Source organism: Haemaphysalis longicornis, unplaced genomic scaffold (assembly GCF_048455015.1).
Source record: "Haemaphysalis longicornis isolate Haplotype H1 unplaced genomic scaffold, Haemaphysalis longicornis Haplotype H1 scaffold_1, whole genome shotgun sequence".
Taxonomy (NCBI): Eukaryota; Metazoa; Arthropoda; class Arachnida; order Ixodida; family Ixodidae; genus Haemaphysalis; species Haemaphysalis longicornis.
The window spans coordinates 379,465,591-379,491,795 of NW_027526203.1; the positions used below are offsets into that span (position 1 = coordinate 379,465,591).

The 26,205-nt window shown below is 45.3% G+C and overlaps 2 protein-coding genes across 4 annotated transcripts in view; both read left to right on the plus strand.

Annotated features, from left to right (window-relative positions):
- LOC144155165 (uncharacterized) overlaps positions 1-15,292 on the plus strand; it is a 116,479-nt gene extending 101,187 nt beyond the window's left edge. For all 3 annotated transcript variants that reach the window (XM_077686445.1, XM_077686446.1, XM_077686447.1), the window contains exons 20-22: positions 9,202-9,451; positions 13,692-13,861; positions 14,882-15,292. In XM_077686445.1, the coding sequence (XP_077542571.1) occupies positions 9,202-9,451; positions 13,692-13,861; positions 14,882-15,277 (816 nt within the window). In that variant the 3' untranslated portion in view covers positions 15,278-15,292. The remainder of the gene's footprint in view (positions 1-9,201; positions 9,452-13,691; positions 13,862-14,881) is intronic.
- A 3,305-nt stretch (positions 15,293-18,597) lies between these two features.
- LOC144160685 (uncharacterized) overlaps positions 18,598-26,205 on the plus strand; it is a 59,271-nt gene continuing 51,663 nt past the window's right edge. Inside the window, exons 1-2 of the mRNA XM_077691895.1 lie at positions 18,598-18,919; positions 20,887-21,037. Coding sequence (XP_077548021.1) covers positions 18,598-18,919; positions 20,887-21,037 — 473 coding nt within the window. The remainder of the gene's footprint in view (positions 18,920-20,886; positions 21,038-26,205) is intronic.

The following is a 26,205-nucleotide window of genomic DNA, read 5'->3' on the forward strand; positions in this document are numbered from 1 at the left end:
AGCGCGTTTGACAGGGAACGGACCACAGAGTAAGATAAAACAGACGCTTGCCGCCTTATCAGCAGTGCACTTTCGCTTCACGTGTCGTAGGCCGCTCAAATGGACTTAACATTTTATGAGTGGCGAAAAAATTTGGTGCGAACGGGCATGCTGCTACTGCGTTCCTGCCTGCCGGTCTGGCTACAGAGCAGCAGCGGCCACCTGATGCCCTCCGATCTGCGGTGGCGCCTCTCGCGGTAGCCTTTGTCCTCGTACGAAACTTGGCTGGGGGTTTCATGACCAGAGAAGCATTGAAGGACTCTGGTTAAACCCTACATCAATCAATCAAACTTCCTGGCGTCTCAAACTCCGCGTATGAAATTTGATACACTGGGCGTTGTGGAGGATATACAGTAATCTTTGATTAACTCAAAGTCATAAAATCCGTAGAAAATTTCTAGATGAGTGGAGTTTGTTAGGCGGAATGCCGAAAATTGCTGGCTGGGTCACTGAAATAAGAGCTGATTCTGGTAATAAAAGCTCCACTGTACAGAGGAGCTTCCGTAATTAAGGGGGAAAAGTTAGCAGGAAAAACATTTTTATTATCGCGGAAGAAAGAACCGCCTGATGCTCGCCCTGTTTCATGTTCGTATCTGGTACTACAGAAGCGTTCTCCAACTGCTCAATGCATTGCATCAATTGTTGGTCGCCACTGCTACATGAAGCAGGCGCAGCATCTTTGTTGCTTCTGTCGTTCTGGGCCCTTCTCAAGGCTCCTCTTCGTCCTTGTGATCAGCTGAGTCATCCACAGCCATCTTAACGATGTAGGCGTCGGACAGAATTCCGGTAACCGGGACATCGGCCTCGCACAGTGTAAATTTGGCGTTCACAACCGCATTCGGTGCGTAGTGGGAACAGATATGCTATCAGCTATCGTAGCAAACCTTCAGGTCCCCAGAAAAATTGTTTCGATATAAAAGTGGGCAAATACATGGGGCCTATGGGAGGTAAATGCACGGCGAAAAAAAGTTTCGACTTGACTGATATTTTGAGATATCCGAGTTCGTGTTAATGAGGGATCTCTCTCTCTCTCTCTCTCTCTCTCTCTCTCTCTCTCTCTCTCTCTCTCTCTCTCTCTCTCTCTCTCTCTCTCTCTCTCTCTCTCTCTCCCCCCCCCTCCCTCCCTCCTCCCCTTCCACTACGCTACCTCGGGTGCTCTTTGCGGGGCGACCAGTCAAAACTCGACCTAATGAATTCCGATCTCTCACAAATTTGATCTGAAACTAACAAAATCGAATTTGATTTGAAACTAACAAAATTGATTCAGCTCCAATCCCGATTTAACGAAGTATTGCAAGAAAAACAGGCACATTTAAAAATCGAGCAATTTGGAATGTGTTTCGTCAGAACGTCGCGAAGTCTATCAGTGCATGATGTCAGAAAAGAAAATGAGGCATCTAGTTTAGCTTTTACGGATATTTACGAGATAAGCTCAGCCGTCCTTGGGCCGCCGACCGCGGTGCCCCGGCCAGCAAGTTTTGTTTACATGGTTAAAGGATACGAGAGCCATGAGCGTTCTGCTTAGTGGGGAAGTGCTACAACAAAAAGTGCTGTGTATCACTTCTGCCGGGTGTGGCGACTTCAGGGCAAACCCCGGCTGGCTCATTATTTTCACCATGGACTCTAGTGCATTACCAAATTATCGGCAGGCGAGTGCCGCGGCCACCACAACTATGATGTCATGGTAGCTGCTGGGATGCGCCTCCCTTTAGACATCGAATTTATCGAATTAACTGCTTGTAAAATGTCAGTCCGGATTTTAGGAAAATTTAACGAAATAATTCGCGGTTCCTGGTGACTTCGTTAGATCGGAGTTTAAGTGAATATACAGGGTGTTGCGACGATAACTGGAACACTTCAGGTCCCCAGAATTTTTCCTGAGCTATCCGCCGCTCTGTTCGCGCTCAAACTTCACACAAAGGTCGCATTTTGTGGTCTATTTTGTTTGACACCGGGAACAACAACGGTACTTACCTGTTTATTCTGAAAATAAATAAAAACGATTTTCGCCTATGGGAAAATGGCCGCTGATTTGGACGTGCGAGCCAGCGCAAGTTGATGTTGGAACGACGGAACCGCCTGCAGAGTGAAACGCATGTTTGGGATTCACGTACGGAGCCAAGTGGTGCAGCAGACGATCAGAAAATGCACCTAGAAATGAGCTAACAGACGATCAGAAAACCCGGTTTTCGGGCTCGCACGTCCAAATCGCCGCCATTTTCCCATAGGCGAAAATCGTTTTTATTTATTTTCAGAATAAACAGGTAACTACCGTTGTTGTTCCCGTTGTCAAACAAAATAGACCACAAAATGCGACCTTTGTGTGAAGTTTGAGCGTGAACAGAGCTGCGGATCGCTCAGGAAAAATTTTTAAAGTGTTCTAGTTATCGTCGCAACACACTGTATATTGTTACGGGAAGTAGAAGTGGAGACTGGCTCATTGCCCCAGGGGCCCCACACCGACAAAAATAAAGCATTGGGTGGCACGGACTCATCTCGAGCTGTCATGGCCGTATTGTAAATAGATTCCTTCATTCCTTCTCTTCGTAAATATATCGCTTTACTACTAATCATTGCTCCTCTTGTTAGTCCTGCCACCTCATAACAATATGCATATACAGTTAAACGTCGATATAACGAAGTTGTACTTGTGGGCATAAATTTCGTTAAATCGAGAATTTCGTAAAATCGAGGTTTCGATTTTACAGTTCATTTAACCAGTTATTGAGGTTTCAAAACCTTGCCCATCGCACAAACAACTGCTATGTAGTTACCTCTCCACATAAGGCGAAATTTGTACTAAAACTGGCCGCGAAAATTGTGTGAAGAGTTTCAAACACTTAGGATATGGAATTCGGATGGCCGACGGTAATTGATGTGTCATCGTAAAACCGGTTCTTTTTCCACGGTGCCTCATTAAATACGATAGCAGGCTAGGTTTCCATTTTTTTATTTTATTTTATTTTTATTTTTTTTTTTTTTCATTTCGGTCACTACTAAACACCATCGTTAGTCAATTGAACCCGTGCCCATGCCCCATTAATTTCACCCCGGCGAGGTGCTGGTTCGAAGTTACGCCTCTTTAAGGCTTAAGCGCGGCGTTGAGCGGTGCGGCAGGCCAACAGCGGCACGGTGCTATGAAACTTTCAAAATACTTTTTTCATGTACAAAGGCTCTGCATGTGATGCAACCACGACACTCGAGATAAAGCCATGATTGTGGGTTGAGCGCAGTACACGCGGATCGCTTCACTGTGTGGAGCAGCGCTTACGTGCTACCGCTAAAGCGGAAAGCTTACATTAAATATCTTCCACCCAAATTCGATTAAGCATTTACTTTTATGCCCATTGAGCCCTAAAGAAACCGATTTCTCCGCATCGCAGCTGTCTAATGAACAGGGGTGAAACGAAGATGACCACATTCAAAGAGATCAATTTATTGGCACCAGCACTCGATGTTCAAGCCGTAGTGAAGAAGTTTTAGCAGTGCTTGGCGTTTCTTGACCAGGGTGGGTTTTATGTGACGCTCGTATGCTGACAGCGCTAACAAGGATTGCTCTTTTATACATTCGTGTGCGCCTGCGTGCCTCTGCAGAACGTCGATGGCATCCATCACTTCGGTGGCCGTCGGTTTCACCCTCACTTCCTCAGGCTCTTGTTCGGAACACTTTTCTTTCCCTTGGAGAGCTCATGCTGCTTACAAGACTCACGAGCACAACCTAGAACAGCAGCACCGTTAGCAAGGACGCGTAGAAAAAAAGCTTGGAAGTAGACTTCGGCAGCCTAAGCATAGAGGGCACTGGCGTAAGCAACGTTCTCTAATGCCGTATTATGCTTAAAGTCCTATATCCTGTCGGGACTGGAGGTTAACTAAAAGGCAGTCGGCAGATTGGCACTGGCACAGTAAGACTACAAATGAGGCGGTACAAGGCGATATGGGTTGGGCTTCATTTGAGGCGAGGGAAGCGCAAAGTAAAATACGTTTCGAGGAGCGGCTTAGACATTTAGATGAGAAGAACTGGGCAGCCAGAGTGCACAGGTACGTGTACCTTAAAAGTGTGGACACCCAATGGCGGAAGAGGACGCGAAAGCTGGCGACTAAATATACCTTGACCGCGGCAAATAAGCAGGGGGGGGGGGGGGGGGGGGGAGGGGGGAGGACAGTTAAAGAGCAAGTGAAGGAAACAGAGACGCTCATGTGGAAAGGGAGGATGGAAAAGACGGGATCGCTGGGAATCTACAAAGCAAGCAAACAAGAGATCCGGAAAGAGAACTTTTATGACAACAATAAAGGTAGTGCGTTGCTCTTTGAGGCGCGGGCTGGCTGCTTGAGAACTCGAACTTACATGAGCAAATATTCGTCACAGGATGAGACGTGTTGGATGTGGCAGGGATAAAGAAACAATCGACCACATAGTAATAGGATGCCAAAAGATTCAGCCGGATAGAATTGGGGGGGAAAGTCCTACTTCCTGAGGCACTGGGCTTTGCAATTGATGGAAGCATTAACTGGACAACAGTAGGTATTACTAAGCAGCGGCTAGAGTATTGGTGGAAAAAAAGCAGGGAAGTCGATAAAATAACATCCCAGCCAGGGGTAGCGGCAGGGCAGAATTAAAAAGAAATCCGAGTTGAGGGAATAAATTTAAGGTAGGTCACCACCTTCGAAAAAAAAATTATCAGCTGTAGCCCAAACGTTACAATTATATTTTTGGCTTGTAAAGCTTGTACAGTTAGAAACTTTAAATAGATAAAATTGCTAAAAATGTCTAACAAAAAATTTACATAAATTAAAATGCGCCAAAATATGCATGTTGCGCAAACAGTCATAAGTACAAAATGGTAGGTGTGATTCAAACACGACTTGGCAGGAACATAATGAAGACAATAACCTGTGCAACTGACCTCCACGAATATCACATCTTTAAGCTAAGTTGCGTAATCATAAAAAGACTCAAAATTTTGATATCTGGCACGTTTGGGTTTCACACAACTGGCCATAATATAAAAAGTTACTAATATTTTTCAGTCAATCTGCTTGATTGCATAGCTCTGTATATAAACAAACAGCACACAAAGTTTCGTAAGAAAATAATTTCTAGAAGGAAAGTTATCGCTGTTCGCGTAACTAATGGTTGCAAAAAATCAAGTTTTGAGAAAAATGGCTTTGAAGGTTTAGACCTTCTTTACGTATTATAAGAAACAGTCAATGCGCCAAAAATCCGCCATTCTTATAGCTTGAACCCTCCCTGTAACCGGCACGATCTCCGTTTGGCCGAGCTGAGGCGCACATATTTTTTTTTCCTGTTTCGCGTCTTACAGTTGACTCACATGCAGCCTTCGTCATACGATGACAGTCAGTGGTCAGGCAAGCCGTCCTCGTACTATAACTGTAACTGCAGACTATAAAGTACTATAACTGTCTCCATGCGAGGCTAGAACTAAATCCATGAGCTTAAAACGGCATACAAAAAGCACGGACAACCAGACACGAACGCAAGGCAATGCAAATGCGCGCAACGTGAGAACGAGTGTGCCACCCATTGCCCCTTAGTGAAAATTTTGAAATACATCAAATGTACAATATCCCGAAATGTGTCCAAAAGCTTAGAATGTAGCTAAATAAATTAGCATTACGTAACGTATATACGAAGAAACATTTGGGACGATATGGCAGATACTGCGGAATCGGAAACCTTCAGTTTCGGTTTCTGATGCATCTCGGCGGGGTTGAAAAATTGTAACTTTTGAACCGGTTAAGATAACAGCACAATTTTGTTTCTAAATATTCTTCAATAGACAGTGATGTTGAAAATGCGAAATTTAAAAGAAGACATTTTTTTCATAAAATGCGTTTTTGAAGGTGTCGACTTACCTTAAATTCAAACTACTAGATAGGCTAAATGGCACATGCCGTCACCCCGATTCAAAGGGGAGGCCTTTAATCATCATTATCATCATTGAGACGTCAAAATGTCAGCCGCACTATTAAACCGTCTATGACCGCTAGCGGTTTGGGCAGCTTCTTTCATCGCTTTTAATGGCTGTCACCCGCAGATTTCGTGTTTTTTTTTTTTTTTTTTTTTTTTTAGCCTATTAAGAGTTGATGCGAGTACTGAATGTTTTCAATGTAGGCTCTGAGAGGCAAAATAAAACGTGCCTAGACCGGAATTTAGTTGTTCCTTTCTTGCCACGACTTCGTTAAATCGGAAGTGCCGCACGAAATTACTTCGTAAAATCGAGATAAAAATACATGCATTTAGCAAAATATTTTGATAGAAAACTTGGAAAAATTTGTTATATCGTGCATTTCGTTAAATCGAGGTTCGTTATATCGCGGTTCAACTGTATATAGTCTACGCCCGTTGCTACAGACCCTCTTAATGGTGAAAAAAATGTCTGCTGTATTCGAAATATGCAGTATCCGATTGGGAATGCGGGGGAGGGGGTATGTGAGCGTGAAGTGGGTGAAAACTTCGACCAGTATTGCAGTGGAACCCCATTCATACGTTTTTTTACTGGGCCTGGAAAAGAACGTAACAGCCAGGAAGATGCAGCAGTGAGGAAACCTTCAAAAATGAACGAAAACAGTGTAGCTTTGACTTGCAACCATGTATTTTTGCAACTTTGGCTTTCGAACCTTAAAAAACCTGAGAATGTAGAATTGCCTCTTTTTGCGATTGCTGGGTAACACCACGTGTGGCAATGCAAGGTCCCTAGCGATGTCGACTCTTTCGCGCTGGCTGCTTGTCTACTGCTTTAGTACGTCAAGCTTTTCCTGAAGGGAAAGTGCCTCCCGTTTTCGCGACGCCATCAAGGCACGACAAAGTTCACGGTTGCAAGTTCAACGGTGTTCTCAAAGCTTGAAGTACACGATGATGACGAGAGCACGTGCTATTCTTACGGTGGTGCTTTTATGGCAAACACGCACTTCCCGCATTCCGAAGTGAAACTTCCATTATAAGCACAGTGATCATGGGGATAGCATAGAGTAACATAGGGCCATCTTGTGGTAATGAATCGCGCCCGCGTGCGGCTTCATGCAGTCAGTTCCGTAGCCAAGCCTGGCCAAGGCTTGTCAAACGTCAAAATGGCGGCCCGCACATGCTGCCCGGGCGAGTTCAGTGCGTCAGATTGCGACAAATGAACTGGGAACGTAACAGTGAGGATTTTAATACATGGGACTCAATGTGAGCTGCGCCGGGTTCGTTGTGTCGTTTCGCCCAAGGCGCACGCATGTGTAGGTGGGGCTGGGGGGAGTAGGCATTGGGGACCAGAAAGTGGGACACAACTGGCACAGCTCGCGTGAAATCGTCCACTCCCGCGGCTGGGGAACCGCGCAGCGAGCTGATTTTTCAGTGCGATTTTGGGTACTTATCCAAGTGCAGGCACTGCTTTTTATTATTATTATTATTTGTTTGCAAGATAACGAACGAAGACATGCTGTGTCGCTGGCAGCGAGGACAGCTTTGCTGGTTGGCAGCCTAGCAGGCGCCCCAATTACCTGGAAATGCAGTCAGAGGGAGGGCAGAAGGCACACAACTGAAAACTTCGTGCCCAAGAGCAAAGGGTCTGTTGTGTCCTCGCGGTCAATGATGAGCTGACGCAGGGGAACACTTAAAAAGGCGGTTTATTCCGGAAAAAGACACGAGCACTGCTTTTGTTGGGGTGGCGTTGGCGAGGGAAAGTGTATGTGCCCTCGTAGGAAACACTAATTGGCACGGGCTACAGGGGCCCGAACCCTCGCTCGCAAGTTGTGTTCCTGCACAGCATAAACAACATATCCTCCCCTTTATTAGATCGCCTTGTGGGGGTCAGGAGGTTGTTTTTTGCCATGTAGACCTGCACTGGTCTGGTACCTTGGGGCCAAAGTGGGCTGGAGCCGGCTATCTGCAGGTGCATCAAGGCGTCGCTTTCCCTGTCTGTGCTGGGATGGCATATTCCAATTCTGCAATATTAGACTCAGTTGAAAAGTTGCGACACACACTTTCTCAAGAGTAGCCTGTTTTGCTCGAAGACGGCTGGAAGGTTGAGGCGTGGCTGTTGTGTCGTGCTGTCAATTTGGACTGAAAGCGTCACCAGTGCCTTCACCCAAGACATAACTTGCCCTCTAAAACAAGTTTTATTTATGGTACTTTGCCCCTGGGCTGCTCCAAAATTATAGTATTTTTTACCCGTGCGAGCTGCTCCAAAAGTGGGTTTTTGTGCTCTGAAGTGCAGTTTTTTCTGCTCGAAAAATTGCTCCAAAAGCTCTGTCCCACCCCTGCTGTATATTCCGAAATTTTTTCACAATATTTTTGTTTTAAGGTAGCACATTTTTGCAAAAGTTTTTCTGAGTTAGCCAGAAAATTTGTCTGACAAGCTTGATTTTGCATTCAGCCGAAAAATTTGTCGGAAAATGTTGGTTTTGCATTCTGGCCCCTTATTTCTCCTTGGAAACAGTATCATTTAAAAAGATTTACTTGGCAACAACTTTTTTTTTTTCTTTTTTTATCCCTTCTATATTGGTTGGGGAAACAGTTTTCCCATTAAGAAACATTTACTAGAGCACACCAAAACAGTAATTTTTTCCTTGTCCAAAAGGACCTAAAACAGACCTGGCCTGTACAGCAGCAGGGTACCGTGTACACTTCTGATTTCTCCTTGCCATGAAAAGTAGATAACCCGAAACGAGGAAAAACAGCCAGGGATCTATAAAGCAAGCGCTTAAGAAAAAATTACAGATGGCAGGCTTCTCTCAAGAGCTGCAGCTGTGTGTTTCGGCCCACATTTTTGAACAAAGAATGCAAAACTTATTTGTAGATCAATGATACGGCTTCAGTAGAAGCACAGCTATGTACCAGAACGCCATTGGCACTAAGGTTAAACAGTCAATTCTCAGCTATTGTTCTATAATAATTTTTCAAGTGGTTTTTTGCATGTATCCATCATATTGCTGAAAGCTTTCTCCGGGGACCTTTTGTTAATTTTATTTGGTATCCTTTGAAATAAGCAGCTTGTTATGTATATATTTTTTTACAGTTCCCTGGCCACATGGTTCGTTTTTTTACTGCTATTATGTATTATCGTCGTTCTTTGTTATACCAGTGGCCCTCATTTATACTTCGTGCAGCCTGGACAACTTCACGACGTCTCATGAATTGCTGCTGTTCTCGTTTTGCAGAAGGCTGCTATGGATGGGGACGTCCCATTGTGCCCTGACCTCAAGTCGTTTGGCACTTGTGAAGGCCGAAGGCACGAGAAGCGCTGCTCATACCGACATGCAATCTTGCCAGAGGCAGATCACCCAGAGAGCTGGTCTCACTTGCCCTCTGAAGGCGAAGTTCGAATTTTTGTCACCAGGGTGGTGTCTGCCACGCACTTCTTTGCCTGGATACTGCAGCACTGGGAGGTGCCACCTGGGGCAAAGAAAGGTGCGTCTCGGCTATGGCCGACCTTTGGAGGGTGTGTTAGTAGTCGAAGATTTGTGATAGTGAAGCAGACACTATGATATTCAATCCAGCACTGAATGAAAGGGTTGTATTCAAAAACATACTTTCAAGGAATGTAAATATAAATTTTCCATTTTTGTTGTAGAACTTGTTTGAACAGACGGAGATATGGTAAATTGCGGTGCAAACCATTTGTAACGCAACTGCTTGCAGTGCCGGACCGGATATGATGTGGGTTGTTGCGGCCACCGTTCACCATTTGTAGAACACTATGTATAGGCGTACTGCTTGAAACACAGTTATGTAAAGTACAGTAGTGGTTCTAGTGCGGTTTTCTGGGTGTTCTGTTGATCGACCAGGGTAGTGGGCATGTCATTTCAGTGTCGCATGGGGGAGAGCACTGCCATGGACTCCACCCTCTAGCCTAGCCGCAAAAAAGTAAAAAGTGAGGCGCCCCTTTTGTTCAAGCTATTGTTTTCACCATTTAAAGCAAGGGTATGTGAATAATATAAACATTTAAATATATCAAACCCAACAATCCTATATTCAATTCACATACCGATTGAATAGCTAAGGCGGCAAGTTGGGCGAGTTGGTTACTATCTAAGGAAATCATCCTACTAGCGAACATTAAACAGAGACAAAGGTAAAAGAGGCGACGAAACACACAAGCCCTATGTATTTGGAAACCTGACTTAGTTTGGAAATTTTTTAACGCTCCAATATGCAAATTAACAGTTAAATATGGCTAATTGAAAAATGGAAATGCTATGCTAAAAATATGCGGAAACAACCGAGTTAGGTCATGGGTGTATCGTAGTTGAAGTGCTTGCAATCTTTCGCCTGCTTTTCTTGCCAGGGGCGACAAGCTTCCCCACAGCGCACCTGCGCTGACGGGAGCCGAAATGTCTCCTTCAGCTGCTTCTCGCGCAACTGGAGGGCAAAAGGGGGTCCTTTGGAGCGGCTTTTTGTTTTGACTATGGGCCAACAAGCACGGATAATGAACTGCATGCAAGAAGAGGGGTCAATACCTTGTCATGTACCTGTCAAGCACTGCGATAACGAAATCCCATGAGTACAAAATTCGTGCAGCAACAAAATATTTTTGGATCCCTGGTAAACATCCATAGAAGCCCGGGTGCAGTCAAATCCCACTAAAACGAAATTGACAGGACGTGCGAAAAACTTCGTTGAAGCGGAAATTCATTGAGGCGAAACCTGCCCCAGCACATTATGGAAGGACAAGAAAAATAGCCCCATATATCATCCGCATCATTGATTGCATAATGCATTCTTTACAAAAAGGACTGCGACGCAGTTACTTCATGTTAATTTGGATATACAAGTACAGTTGAACCTCGATATAACAAACCTCGATGTAACGAAATTCGTGATAACGAACTTTTTCAAGTTTTCTATCAAAAATTTGCTAAATGCGTGTACTTTTATCTCGATTTTACGAAGTGATCTTGTGCGGCGCTTCCGATTTAACGAAGTCACCGCAAGAAAGGAAGAACGAAATTCCGGTCGAGGCACGTTTTATTTTGCCTCTGAGCCTACATTGAAAACAGTCAGTGCTCGCATTAACTATTATAAGGCTAAAATGAAAAAAAAGCGGTGAAATCTGCGATTGACAACTATTAAAAACGATAGAAAAAGCTGCTCAAACCGCTAGTGGTCATAGACAGTTGAATAGTGTGGCCTCCATTTTAACGTCTCCATCCTTGCCTACGGCAGCGCCCTCTATGCTTAGGCTGCCGAAGTCTACTTCAAGCTTTTTTTCTATGCGATCTTACTCGCGGTGCTGCTGCTCGAGGTTGTGCTCGCTGATAACCTAATTAATATTTTGTTCGTGCGTCATTAGGTGAGTCTTGTAAGCAGCATGAGCACTCCAAGGGAAAGAAAGGTGTTCCGAACAAGAGCCAGGGGAAGTGTCGGTGAAACCGACGGCCACCAAAGTGATGGATGCCATCGACGTTCTGCGGAGGCACGCAGGCGCACACGAATGTTTAAAAGAGCAAGCCTTGTTAGCGCTGTCAGCATACGAGCGTCACGTAAAACCCACCCTGGTCAAGAAACGCCAAGCACTGCTAACACTTCTTCACTACGGCTTGAACATCGAGTGCTGGTGCCAATAAATTGATCTCTTTGAATGTGGTCATCTTCGTTTCACCCCTGTTCATTAGACAGCAGCGATGCGGAGAAATCGGTTTCTTTAGGGCTCAATGGGCATAAAAGTAAATGCTTAATCGAATTTGGGCGGAAGATATTTAATGTAAGCTTTCCGCTTTATCAGGAGCACGTAAGCGCTGCTCCACACAGTGAAGCGGTCCGCGTGTACTCCGCTCAACGCACGATCATGGCTTTATCTTGAGTGTCGTGGTTGCATCATGCGCCCATACTGCAGAGCCTTTGTATGCGAAAAAAGTCTTTCGAAAGCTTCATTGCACCCTTCCGCTGTAGGCCCGCCGCACCCCTCAACGCCGTTGCCTAAGCCTACCACTGAACGGACGAAAAAAGGCGTAACATCGAACCAGCACCTCGCCGGGGTGAAGTTCACGGGGCATGGACGCAGGTTCAATTGACTAACAGCAGCGTTTAGTAGTGGCCGAAATGAAAAAAAGAAAGTGTAAACCTAGTCTGCTATCATATTTAATGAGGCGTTGCGAAGAAAGCACCGGTTTTACGACGACACGAACTACTGTCGGCTATCCGAATTCCATTGCCTAAGTGTTGAAGCTCTTAAGGGCACAGGGTAAGCCCTATACTTCCCATGCATTTTTGGCCATTTTGAGGTACATTTTTCTCAGCATCTAATAAAGGTATCTACATAACGTATACTACCGTTGGCTATCCGAATTCCATTGCCCAAGTGTTGAAACACTTAAATAACACAATTTTCGCGGCCTGTTTTAGTACAAATTTTGCTTTAAGTCGAGAAGTAACTACAAAGCAGTTGTTTCTTGGTGATGGGCAAGGTTTTGAAACCTCAATAACTGGTTAAATGAACTGTAAAATCGAAACCTCGATTTTACGAAATTCTCAATTTAACGAAATTTTCGCCTTAAGTACAACTTCGTTATATCGAGGTTTAACTGTAGTTATCTGTTTTTTACCCACACGTGAAGAGTGCGTTACTTTCGGGGGGGAATGCAGTCAGAAAACATATTGCTGTACAAGGCAGGCATATCTACCGAGCTGATAACTTGCAGATAGCTTCTAGGCGATGTCCTCCTGCCCTACCCCTGCCACAAGCATGCCCCCCCCCCTCTTGCTTGTGGCAGGAGCAGCGCCCGTTATCTTATCCCCTGACTGGGTACAGCAGCATCTAACCTTTTCATGCAAGGACAGCAAGAAAGAAAATGAGCCACGTGCAGTGAGGCTGACTTCATAGCAATTAAAAGTGACCACTGCAAAGAAGGGAAGAAGCAGCAGCAGCAAGACAACTGCTGCATTCAAGTGTTGTGGTTGGTGGAAATGCGGCATCGTGATGGCATCTTCTGATCACAATATCTGATCACATAGTTCTTTTCAAGCTGAATGGAAATAAAAAAGCTTTTTGTTTTTTGCCTTAAGATTGTTTATCACCCACTCTTCACAATGACATCGTTAATCATCGCAACCTATGTTTCTGAAGTGAAGCATTCTTGGGCTTTTATCCCATGTCTTGGTGAATTCCCTGCTACCCCCCGAAGTCTGGATATTATGAACTTGGGATAAAACAGACATCTTTTGTTGGATTATCACTGTCTGCAGGAATGAGAATTGACTGTATTCTCTTCAAAAACAAAAGTAGCTATTCGCGCAGGCTTGCTGATTTTGGTGTCCCTTGCCCTGGACATTAAAAGGCTGCAAGTGAGGTATAATTGGAACATCCTCCTTGAACAGCTTACTCTTAGAAATTGCCAGAAGACATTTTGTCTATCAATGAATTGGTAAGTTTCTCTTCGAACAACTGGGAGGAACGTTTAGGCTGTAAGACACTTGCCAATGATGGGCTCCAGTGGGGTGTAACTAGGACACCCATAAATTCCTGAGAATTAGATTACTTGCCTCGCAAATACCAAGAAATGTGTTCCTTATTCGGTTTTAGCCTGGAGAAATCGATGTTGCAAAAGTGCAGTGGGTTCCAGCTTGTACTTTATATTGCGCTGTTGTGCCTCTAGTGCGTCTTAATTTAGTTTCAGTGTCTTTTCTTTATTAATTCCTGTTGCTTTTTTAGTGGACAAGGCTGCTTTCCAAGAAAACTCGGAGCTTCAGGATGCCATGCTGGATCTGGCTGAATACTTCTCTGAACCGGAGAACCACGAGCGTTTGAAGGAGGACTCCGTAGTGAGAATTGGCCAAGTCTATGGACTGGAGGTGGATGTCGAATGCTTTCAGAGGGTCTTGGTGAGAATTTTGCTGTAGCCTCTTTTGACAACTAGCACATTGTGGTGATGGTTGTCTGTGAACATTTGAAACTGCCATTGAGCAGTTGTTGTTTCACTCAATCTGCCTTCCACTTTTGCCATTTCATACCTTCCAAGCATTCCAAATTAGACTGAAGCTGCCAAATTTCGAATTTAGTCTCCCGTTTGTGTTGATGAGGTTGCATAAGGACAATAGTGAAGCCTCTAAACCAATTTCCTGCATGCAAGATAAATTTTAAAAATCAGTGGAGGCGTTCATTCATGCATGCAAAGTAAGCAAAATGAAAAGAAGTGTACAAGCGGGCACAAATGCAAATCTCATCTACAGGGTCACAGCGGGTGAGTTTTTTCTGGTGGTGGTTGTCATGTCTTGAGTAGGCATGCCTCCCCACACCCCAAAATACATGCATCTCCTCAGAGAGAACTGCTGTTTGTGAAGGTTTGATGGGTCGTTGTAGGGATTAAAGAGATGCCTCCTTTTGTTCGAAGATTGCGCTGACATGAACCACTGCTATGACCAGTAGCAAGGTAGCGTGGCATGTTAGCTCTCAAACCGGGAGATTTCTGCACTGGAATTTTTGCAGTGCAATCCGCATGCAGCCAAAAAACACTACCAATGTATGAAGGCCAAGCTTCATGCATCAAAAACTGGGAAAAGAAGTTGCGAACAACGCCCGGTGGCAGTACGGGGCCATCGACATCAGAAGAAGTTCGCTGGTGATCTGCCCGAGAAAAGCCAACCTCTATGCAGTGAAAGCTGGCCTGGTGGCTGCCGTGCAGCCGTCAGCGTAAAAAAAAACTATCGTTTGCCAGTGATCTATCAAGCTAGATATGGGGAATTCGCCGCCGGCCACCCGGCGAGCAGCAGATGGTCGTTCTTGTCGATTTTTGTGGGCATGGTATTGTGGCTTTCATTTGCATTTGCATTTGATTCATAGTGAAAAATCGTAATTTGCATCATGAGTCGAGTGCGAATTCTAATGGAAAGAGGGATTTCCAGGTGCTGTCATTTGCCAGAGTTAGGTCGGGAACTCCTCAAGTCACTGTGATGCACATGGATTACGGAGGCCAGTCGACGGTGGCTGTGACGCGATTACTCTTGCTCCCTCCGAGGCTGCGCCAGCTGCGGCCCTTTGCAGTGGAAGTGTACTGCTGCCGAGTTCAGCCCCAGGATGGTGACATCAGCTGGACTTTCCAGGCGGGCCTTGCATCACACCAGCTGTTCTCAAGGAAGGAGCTGGTCGGCAGGGCAAGTGATTTGTCACTCTTTGCACGCTGCATCCTGTCCTTTTGTCATGTATTCTACCTTTTGGGGAAGATAGCCTGCCTGACTTGGTGTCTGTACACCAGGCGGAAAGCGGCAGTATTTTTGATGCCAGGCAAGCCAAAGTGCTAAGTTACTTCTTTTAAGGGGGGACGCGGCTTTCAACTTCGGAAAAATGACCAAAACATCGTTTTTTTTTTAAACCCGCATATTCGGCTTCTATGTTTCCTATTCTGTGCGTCTGCAAAGTTTTTACGCTGAAAAGCGTCGCAAAGTGGCATAAAAAAATACTTTTGTCAGGCGCGGTGACAAACTATCAGCGCAAAAGGGCGAAAAAACAGCAATTTTCGGAGCGCTCTATCTCCGCAACGGTGCCACCGGGCGCGGCCATTTTGATATGGTTAGATCGGCCGAGCGATCGTCTTTCCGGTTCCGCTCGTCTCTTTTATCTTCGATCATTCGCAAACGCACAAACGGCAGAAAAGAAACGACGGAAACGACGCACAAACGAAGCTAGAAATAGATGCTGAAGCGCTATTGGTCCTCCGGTCGGGGCGCAGAACGACGACCCTCCTGATTGGATGTCGCGGGCGCAACGCAAGATGGCGGCCGCCTGAGCTGCGTAGCGAGCGGATTGAGTTCATTTTCGCCGCTTCGCTCGGCCGAGTTTCTGTTCAATCTGTGGTATTCAACACGGACGTTATCGCGATGGGAATGCCAGAGATAACGAGCCAGATTACGGGACGTTGTGTGGCTCGAAAGGCGGAGGTCATCGAACGCTTCGTGGTGCGCGTGACTCTACCGTCGCCAGACCCTGGAGGGTGACGCGGTGTGCGCGCTTGCGATAGCGGTTCGTGAAGTGAACTTTTAGTCGGATTTGCGATGTGTACACGCTTAGTTATTGCTGTGTTTTGACTGTGGGCTCGCTAGCCTTGAGAAAGAAACGGTCGACGCGTCAAACGCTGCGGCGCGCACGGCATAGCCGACGCGCATTGGAGCATCACATGACTGGGCAACCGGTTACAATTGAACGCCAGTAGTTGTAATTAATGCCTGCGACGTTAGTTTTAATCTTAAAAGCAACCTGACCAGCCATATCAGGTATAATCAAAGCTCGATATGTCGCGGTAAGCGTGCGCTGCGATGCGCGCGAGCCATATCGCTTTTCTTGCGCAACGTTTCCCGTGCACTTGTAATTTTCATGCAAACAGGTTTGAGTTAGTAATATAGGAATAAAAATATGCTCTCTGCGTTAAAAATGTACGTTACTGTGGCAGCATTTAACAGTGATTTTTTTAGGGAAATTATTGATACCATTGCTCAGGGCATACTGGCTGTGCTGCGAGAAATATTGGATGCCTTGAATGTCAAAAGTAGTAAAAAAAAATATGCTCTTGCATTGAAGTTGGAAGTTATGCAGAATACTCTACCAAGCTTCAAAGTAGCTCATTTTCAACCTTGTGGTATGCAAACTTTTGGTAATGAACACCTGCACTATGAGTACTAAGTTGCTGTGCCAGGCAAGATAAAACATAAAAAAAAAGCCAAAAATGTTCAAATTTAAGTTAAAAAAATGCTTAACTTGTTGCCATGGTGACAACACTGCAAAAGGAGGTTGTCCAGTGCGATACAGCCAACCAACTAACCTACTTTGCATTGAAAGCCCATTGAAACCCATCTCCCCTCCGTTTGGTTTGCAAAGGGGGGTATGTACTCTTCACGGAGGAGCTGAAAATGATGTTTTCTGGAAAGAGAAAGGCTGAAAAGGCACTCCAATTTCAAGGCAAGGCCTTCCAGAAGCCCCATGTTCAAAAGGACATGAAAGGCTACAACCGTGACGACTTTTGATATGTGAAACCTATGTTGCAACTTCGGAAGCCGTTTTCTCAAAACAGTTTTTTTTGCCACCTGTGTCGCTTGTCCCAGGGATTTCTTCGTGACTGCTGGGTCTATTTTGATTCCGTTTCTTGCATTACATTCCTTGATGAACTGTTCAGGTCGTGACACTTTTAGTTTTCCAGATTTGTTTTTTGTGATTTTTTTATTCAAATAATCGTTCACAGTTGACATGCCTGTTGCACATTAACCTCTAAAAAAATGAAAACTAAAAAACATTTTGTTGTAAAAAAAAAATTCTAAAACTGTCACGACCTCGTCCATTCATTTGGGAATGCAAAGCACTTCGAACAAGTTTTCTATCGTGTTTTATAAGCCGCTCAAGCTCGGTACAAGCGGAACAGAAAGAAAATTTCATACATAAAAAAGTTATCAAAATATTAACTTCAAATTTTTATGGTGTTATCACAGAAGCATTTCCAGTTGCTGTGCCAATTTTCATCAAAATCCACAAAGCAATAAAAAAGTTGATTTTGAAAGCCACGTCCCCCCTTAACCCTTTAATGCCGGTTGTCGCGAATTCGCGACATACTGAATGAAGCTGGCCAACCAACTCGCGAAACCTTTGCTAGCTTCAGCGGCGGCTGTGATGTGTTTGCGGCAAAGAGGTGGTGGTTGCGCTCCAGACTTGTAGCGCCAGCTTGTATAAGGTGTTGAAAATTAAACTTAGTATGTCCATTGGTTGGCGGACTGCGCGCGCCACGTGCGACAGCTCTTACTTCGTCGTCGTTTTCTGTCTAACCATAAAAAGTACAAGGTCCCCCAATTTTTTTTCTTTTTGCACGCATTCAGGAGACTGCCCAAGAGGTGTTACATTGTCGAAAAATACTTTTTTTGTTGCATGCTTCTTGCTTTCGTTGTATGTCGCGAATTCGCGACATTCGGCCATTTAGGCAGTTTGCGGTGACTGCAGGTATGCTGTTTTTTTTTTATTTTATGGCCGAGTATGGATGTCAGATCGCTGTATGGAAGAAAAGGGCTTCGCACACGCCTGCCACCTGAGGATAACAGTGACGATAGCTGACTTAGTGACAGTGATTACGACGATGTTGACTACGATCCTCATGCACAAGCACGAGCTGCGACCTTGGGAGAGCCTCCGTCAAAGCAGTGAAGATGAAAACGGTGACGTGGTGCCTTTGCCAACTGCCTCTGCCAAACAGACAGTGAAGTGAAAAAAAAAGACTGTCAAGAACAGCGGGAGATACCATCCTGGAATATCACTCTTCCTGAAAGAGACAGTGTGTGAGGACCTACTGAATATTTCAAAGAGTTTTTTGATGACAGCTTACTGCATCACATCGTACAGCAGACCAATCTTTTTGCAACGAAAAAAACCCAAACAAAGGGATGGCCCAAGTAGGCGATAAAGTTGCATTCCAGATATTGGCCTACGTGCCTGTTGTCGCGAATTCGCGACAAACCTAAAAGTCGGCGATTACGTTGCATCTCAGATAATACAACTGGGGAATGCAAACACGGTGTCTGTCTAAAGCCGAAACACGAAAAAAGAAATTTTTTGCGGCCTATTTCATAATTCCGGCATTAAAGGGTTAATGCTGTTTGCCTTTGTTCTGCTGAGTGCAGACACATCTGCTAGTCTTAGAAGGCCCTTCTCTTTTCCCCGGAGGCACAATCGCTTGCTTGACTCAACGCTAGCCTCCGGTTTGCAGGTGGTACTTCGCGTGGGAAATGTGCTGTGGCTTGACCCACTTGTGCTTCGGGAAGAGCTCCGCTCGGTGGATGTGGAGGTGAATGCACAGCACGTGCGGACCAGCCTGATTCAGCAAGGATGGGCCTGCAGCAACCCTAGTCATGTGGAGAACCTCCGCAGGCTAGCCACTGAAGCAGGTCTGCCTGTGCCAGCACTGCCAGCAGGTAATATTATTAGTGGTCATTTAGTCGCCTGCATTTTATGCAGTCTTTGCAGATTGTCTCAACAAGTTAAGATCAAATCGCAAGGAAAGCAAGCAGTCTTGGGTAGCTTTCAAGACTTTGTAAAAGCTGGCCAGGTTCGTGGTGCACATTTCTTTTCCAGGGAAGCAGAGGCGCTTCTGAATAACTGGACTGACAGTTTGTTGTGCCAAACAGAACAAAAACAGCAGCGTATGGAGTTTGAGAAGTTCGAGGCAGTTTTTAAAGCAAAGCTTTACTAATCTCGTCCAGTGATTTTGCCGTCGAGGAGGATTTGACCTTTATTTGTCCACAGCTGTGCCACACTTAACTCGACAAACCGAAGTCCGCCGTCAGCGGCGTTTGCTAGCTGCCCGCCGCCGCCAGCACAGGCATGGTGCATGCACTTTCCGCAGCTCGTTTGCCGCTTGGTCATGGATGACAACGGTGCTGGGCCGTCTTCTCTTCTCTGAGTGTTGCACGAGAGCTGGAGGCATTAAGCCGTCAGCAGAAAGCAGCATATGACCGTCCCTCAGATATCGCCGACCCTCCGGCAGAGCCTATCGGCTGGCCACCGGCAGTTCGTCACAATTGGTTTGCTGTGTTGAAACTAAGCCTCGACAACATTTGTGCCCGAAAGAATGTGGCTTTAGTTTGTTTGTTTGTAGACTGTATCAAGCTTAGTAAAGTCTATGGAGTCAAAGTAGCTTCACACACATGCGATGCTTCGCTGACTGATTCACTGGAGCTGTAAACTGCATATGCCTGTGTGACTGGTATGCTAGTAGAAAATCTAAGGCCAATTTAAAGGTTGGAGAAGACTCATCGAAGTTTAAGAAATTAAAATCAACTGAAACATTTATTGTGAATCATTAAACCAAAGTTCAGGAAGCACTTTTCGATTGGATTTTGAACATTGGATAGTCAAACTTGGAAAAAAAAGGGTCGACCTACAATTGTGTAAATATGGTACTATCGATGGGAATAGGCGCAGTCACGAAAGGGTTAAAGATACCCAGGAGTACAAAATAATCCGGAGCCCTCTAGTGTGGAGCGCCTTATAGCCCATGCGAGCTTCGGTGCGTGAAAGCCACAAATATTGATTCTAATATTTTGTTAGCGGCTGCGCTATAAAGTCTGATGTACAAAGCTGTGCTATAAAGCTGGGAATAGACTGCTCCATGAAGTCTACAAGTCAATTTTTATGCTTCTGTAGGTTATCAACATTTGTTTTTATGCAATGTCTGAATCATGGTTTGTTTTTTATTCATTGTTATGTGCTGCACTTATCAAAGCAGAAGTTTTATAGACTTGATTTATAGTGGTTTAGCTGCTGGTGCTCACTATTTCATTGACATTTAAGAAAATGTTCATTTGGAAGTTTGGTTTGGTCACTTGCGGAACAAAAATTTTGCCTCAAACACCATTTTGTTAAATGGAAATTATTAGTTGGAAATCAATATATTTATATTGATTTTACTGTCGCAGGTTTTATTGTATCCATTTAAATTGCAAAACACGTTTTGTTGTATTGAAGCCGTGTATGCTTTTATGATGGACATGAAATGGGCAAATTTTTTCTAATCTATATCAAGGTTTTCATTGTATTGAAGCTTTCAATGTGAAGGTTAGCTGTAATAGTCTGTTTTTTTTTTTTTTTTTGAAATAATTCTGGAGTGCATTTTAGAGAGTACCATTAGTATAAACTATATACATTTGTGCGATATTAAGAAAGGCTTGTGTTGGGGCTAGTTCGTACAGTCGTAAATTCAAATTATGTGTGTGCTCATTCTTAAACAGAAGACAGGGATGAGGCTGTGAACAAACCATATGTTGATGCTCACCAACAAATGATTTGTCCATTTTCCCGCCCCTGTCCCTTGTATAAGTAAGCAGTGCATGCAAAACTTAAATTCAAATTAAAGTCCTCTGTCTTTTTTAATCATTGACAGAAAAGCAAGAGCATGCTAACGAGACTCCGGACATGGTTCCAAGCCAGCAACGCACAGCATTTCTGGAAAAAAGTGGCTACACGCATGGGTACTTGTGGAAAGTCTATTCTCCTTCACGGTTCTATGTGCAACCACTGAAGTTCAATTCATGGTGAGTGATGGATGCATGCTGCGTATTCAGTTTCACTAACTGCATCGGCGATGGTCTATCACAAGCACCGGAGATTTTACATTGCCACATGTTTTACCTGCTGCCTTGGTTGCTTTTGCCACCTTGTAGTTCTTTCTCTCGCAAAGAAGATACCAGTAGAAATTTAGCAAATGCTCATTGTGGTGCTGTGGCACCTTCCAGCAGAACAGGCATTGCAACATTGGTTATAATGCAAGAATGTAGTGCACTCCCCCAAAAGTCGGGTGCCGTGTTTTTACAAAATTTGAGGACGACGGGTCACCTTGAGTTTTGTCAAAATAAGTGTTCCGTTTTGTAGTTGCCATGCGTAAACTTACCTGAGCCCATGGGAGACCTTTCTCTCCCAACCAAACTTATGAGCAGCGCAGCGAGCGGCTCTCGGGAGCTTTCTGTTCAGTGGTTTGTGCGGTGCCAGTCATGCAAAGAGCTTGGTTGCCTCGACCACAAGGCAAGGGTAACCCCTACTGGGTGCCAAAAAAAGTTGGCACCCATGGATATCTTAGTGAGCCTGTGGGGACCGTCTCCCATACAAGCTTTCGACCATCGCTACAGGATTTACATTTCAGACTGATCATTAATGTGTCACGGGCCCTGCAAGAGAACATGCGTCGCAGAAGTGCAAGTCCACAACATGGCCAGAAGCAACTGGAACGTTCCAGAATATGCTAGAAGCCACATTCTGGAAAAGGCAGACCTAAAATGATGACCTTATGACCTAAGATGACCTAAAATGACCTAAAATGATGACCAGACCTTAGTATGATGACTCCATGCAGTATACAAACACTGCAATCCAACAAGAATTGCACGAGGCATTGCGAACACCATTGGTTACCTTTGGCCTTCCTAGCTAGCACAGCCCTTAGCTCTGTCGGGCACTGCTTTCATGCTCAGTTTATTTTTTGATCAGACCTGTACGTGCCATGTTTGTTGTGGTTCATAATTATCACTGTGGCACATTGTGTGTGACTCAACAAATAGGGTCATGTTCATTCGCAAGCTTATACAGTCGACTCTCAATAATTTAAGTCATTGAATTGGAATTTTCAGTTACAGTTAAACCTCGATGTAACGAAGTCGGTAAAATTCGTAATTTACTTCGTTACATTGAAATTTCGCTACATTGAAATTCGCGGTTTTAATGAAGTGTTTATCCCGTGAAGCATTTCCTGCAAAAGAAAACGTGGCGCACATACACGGCTGGCGCACTCTTTCCGTTTCTATCGGAGCTTAATCGTCTACGCGGGCATCAGAGTGAACTGCATGGAGCGTTTTCTCCCCGCAAAAGCGCGCCCCGCAAGCCACAGGCATGCTGACGCAGCCGCGGAGACAACCCGCGCGATGTGAGTAGCTCCAGCGACCGCTTCCTCTCGCTGAAACGCAATTCGAGGGGCAAACGAGAGGGGCATGCGAGAAAAAAAGCGGATAACGTGGGCGAAATTTTCACTGTAAAGCGTCATACGCGCCGCTTACGAAAGCGCCCATCAAATATCCTCGGCATGCCCGAGTGCTTCGAAGCTCCCACCGTAGGGTGCTCGCCTCCCCATTGGCGAAACTGGTCAGGCTGCTCCCACTGCCGCGTGCAGCGCGAGTCACTTCCTGGCGCAGAAGCCGCCGCCGGCGCGCAATCGCGGACGCGGGTGTGAAAAAAAAACGCGTGCACAAGGCTCATAAAGATTCACAAATGCTTGCTGGAACAATGAAACCCAACAAGCATGAGCGAACGAAGGGCAAAACGGCGGCATGTGGCGGCGGCGGCCCCGCAAGAGGCGATTAGGCTTACCACCACGAAGGATGTTTGGTGGGCGCTTGCGTAAGCGGCGCGCATGACGTTTTACTGGTTTTACTGTGAAAATTTCGCCAACGTTATCCGCTTTTTTTCTTTCTCGCGTGCCCCTCTCATTTGCCCCTAGAGTTGCGTTTCAGCGAGCGGTTGGAAGCGGTCGCTGGAGCTACCCACATAGCGCAGGTGGTCTCCGCGGCTGCGTCAGCGTGCCTGTGGCTTGCGGGGCGCGTTTTGAGTTTTTGCGGGGAGAAAACGCTCCATGCGGTTCACGCTGATGCCCGCGTAGACGATTAAGTTCCAACAGAAACAGTGCGCCAGCCGTGTATGCACGCCACGCAGTTTGTAGGCAAGGGGCTCGCTCACAGACCCGTGGCTCGCTGCATCCGTGGCATTGGGCGGCCCGTGTTGCCGTTCGCGTTTTATTGAGACCCCATTTCGGCGCTTGCGTCTCCCAAAATATACCTCTACAACTTAAATTTCGTGCCTAGTTCTCCGTGAAACTTCGTTACATTGAAATTCCGGCAAACGGGACTTCGTTACACAGAGGGTCAAAATACATGGTGTGCATACACTTGAAGTTACGAAAAATTCCGTGGTTCGTTACATCGAGGGTTTCGTTACATTGAAGTTCGTTACATCGAGGTTTAACTGTACTTAAAAGTGATGCGCTGGTTCCGGCAATTTTGCATGCAATGCTGTAGAAGAGATTGCTTGATATTTTAAGCTAGAACCCATTTTATCGGTTAATTAGAAGTTATTTTGAATAAAACACATCGAGGGGACCGTCATTTCTCGATAAAAATTGAAAATTTTGAGCTCCAAAACCCCACCGTGTTCTGCGCTATATATACAGGGTGTTACGATAATTGGAACACTTTAAAAAATTTTCCTGAGCGAACCGCCGCCCTGTTCGCGCTCAAACTTGCCTCGAAGGTCGCTATTCGTGGTCTATTTTGTTTGGTACCGGGAACAACGACGGTACTTACCTGTTCATCCTGAAAATAAATAAAAACGATTTTCGCCTATGGGAAAATGGCAGCTGATTTGGCCGTGCGAGCCAGCACAAGTTGATGTTGGAACGATGGAACCACCTGTAGAGTGAAACGCACGTTTGGGATTCACATACGGAGCCAAATGGTGCAGCAGACGATCAGAAAATGCATCTATACTCGGGGACAACTTTCTGTGGCAATGCAGTCAAGGCTACGGAGCCGGACCACGGCTTTTCACTGCGCACCTGGAAGTAGTTCAACAAAAATAATTGGCTGGCGGTAACCTCAGCAATTCAAAAATATTTAGTTCTTATGTTTTAGACTCGCAGTGATAATGCTACTAAATTGCTAGCCAGAATATATAAAACAGAGAGCATTTTTTTTTTACATTTTCGGATATTTTTGGTTTCGGCGGTCGCCGCTGGCGTCGCAACGGTTCCCTCCCCCACAAAAAAACAAAAACATTGCTTTCCTGTCGACGGCTTTCGGCAGCTCGCCACTTCATTCTCTGCGTAGGATTTGTAAGAAGCTTCGCTGTTTAAACAAACGAAGCGAGTGGTTTGCAAAGTGTATGCCCAAGTGAGACTGATGCAGCCGGGATTCTCCGCTGTTTTCGCAATCCGTTTGGTTAGCCAGTTTCCCGGCGTAAGCGAGCGTGTGTGTAAGCATGTGTGCATGCTGCTCATTTGGTATACCGCGACCGTGCTAGGTAAGTAGGCCGCACATGCCGATGGTGCTGTCCAGTAGAACAGTTTACAGATCGGTGCATTCCGTCAAAACTGCAGCGCTTACAAACTTCACTTCTTTTCTGAACGATACAGAGTCCGCAGTGGGTCTGAGTTCTTCAGTTCACGGCCGCGCGGGCCATGTCCAGTCAAAGCGTTGGCCTGTGTTTACAAACAAATGAAGCGTGTGGAAGGAGACGCCAATATGCCTGCATGCTCGGTGATCGTTGTTCAGCGCACTTAACTACGGAGCTTATGCGAATAAATGAACTGTATCAAATGTGTATCGGTCACGCCGAAACTGAAACCGAAACCAGTTTATTGGGAACTATTTCGCGCAGTAACACAAAGCAGTTTTCTTCCCCCTCCCCCTCCCTCCGTAGCTTTCGCTCCATTGCCACAGAAAGTTGTCCCCGAGTATAGAAATGAGCTAACAGACGATCTGAAAACCCGGTTTTCGGGCTCGCACGTCCAAATCGCCGCCATTTTCCCATAGGCGAAAATCGTTTTTATTTATTTTCAGGATAAACAGGTAAGTACCGTCGTTGTTCCCAGTTTCAAACAAAATAGACCACAAAATGCGACCTTCGTGTGAAGTTTGAGCGCGAACAGAGCGGCGGTTCGCCCAGGAAAAATTTTTAAAGTGTTCCAATTACCGTCGCAACACACTGTATGTCGGCGCCATCGCAACTAAGGGTGCACCAGCGAACACATCCATCTCTTTTCCGGTCCTCAACCTTCTTTGCAGCTCCAAGCGCCATGTGACCAGTTTGCGTGGTGAACGCTTCAGGCTTCACTTTTACAGTAAAACCTCGTTACAAGAGGCACTCAAGGGACCCAACAAATGTGCCTCTTGTAACCAAAGTCTCTGGTGTGCAATGTTGCCGACATGGCGAACATGAAAACTAACCAAACCATTTTCATTCAAATGGCTCTTATAACCAAGTGTCTCTTGTAACGAGGGCTTACTATATTAATAAGTCTCAACTATCAGGGCAACCCATGCCGTACGCTTGACTTGGTGATGACAGTTGAGATTCTGAACTAAATCACGAAGGGAGATGTGTTGCAATCTAATAACAATGCTGCTCTTTTGATTTTCGTTTAATTGGAAGTTAGGTTAATCCGAAGTATTTTGCAGTCCCCGTCGACTTGGTATTAATGGCAGTTGACTGTAATCCCTGATTGATTTTGTCAACATCAGTTGATTGCACAAGGAGACAATAATGCGTCACACTTTTAGTGTGGGAAAGTAGATAGCAAGTCACATGCCTATTCTCTGTTTCCTTTATTATACTCTCAGCGACCAATAATTTGGACTCCACAGTGAATATAAATATAAACGAACTATCGAGTAAAACAATTGCATCCAAAAAAGATTGCTTTATTTACATTTTAAGATCCCTAGGAAAGAGAGACGCTGTCTATGTGTTGCTGCACGCATTTCCACTTACGTGCAACCGAATCCACCTGCATGATTGCTGTGCACACGGAGCACACGGCACATTATCATCCTGCTCACTTAGGATGGCATCATTCAATTCGGCACACAACATTCGGCACTGATTGATTGATTGATTGGTTGGTTGGTTGGGAGGTTTAACGTGCCGATGCTACCCAGGCAAT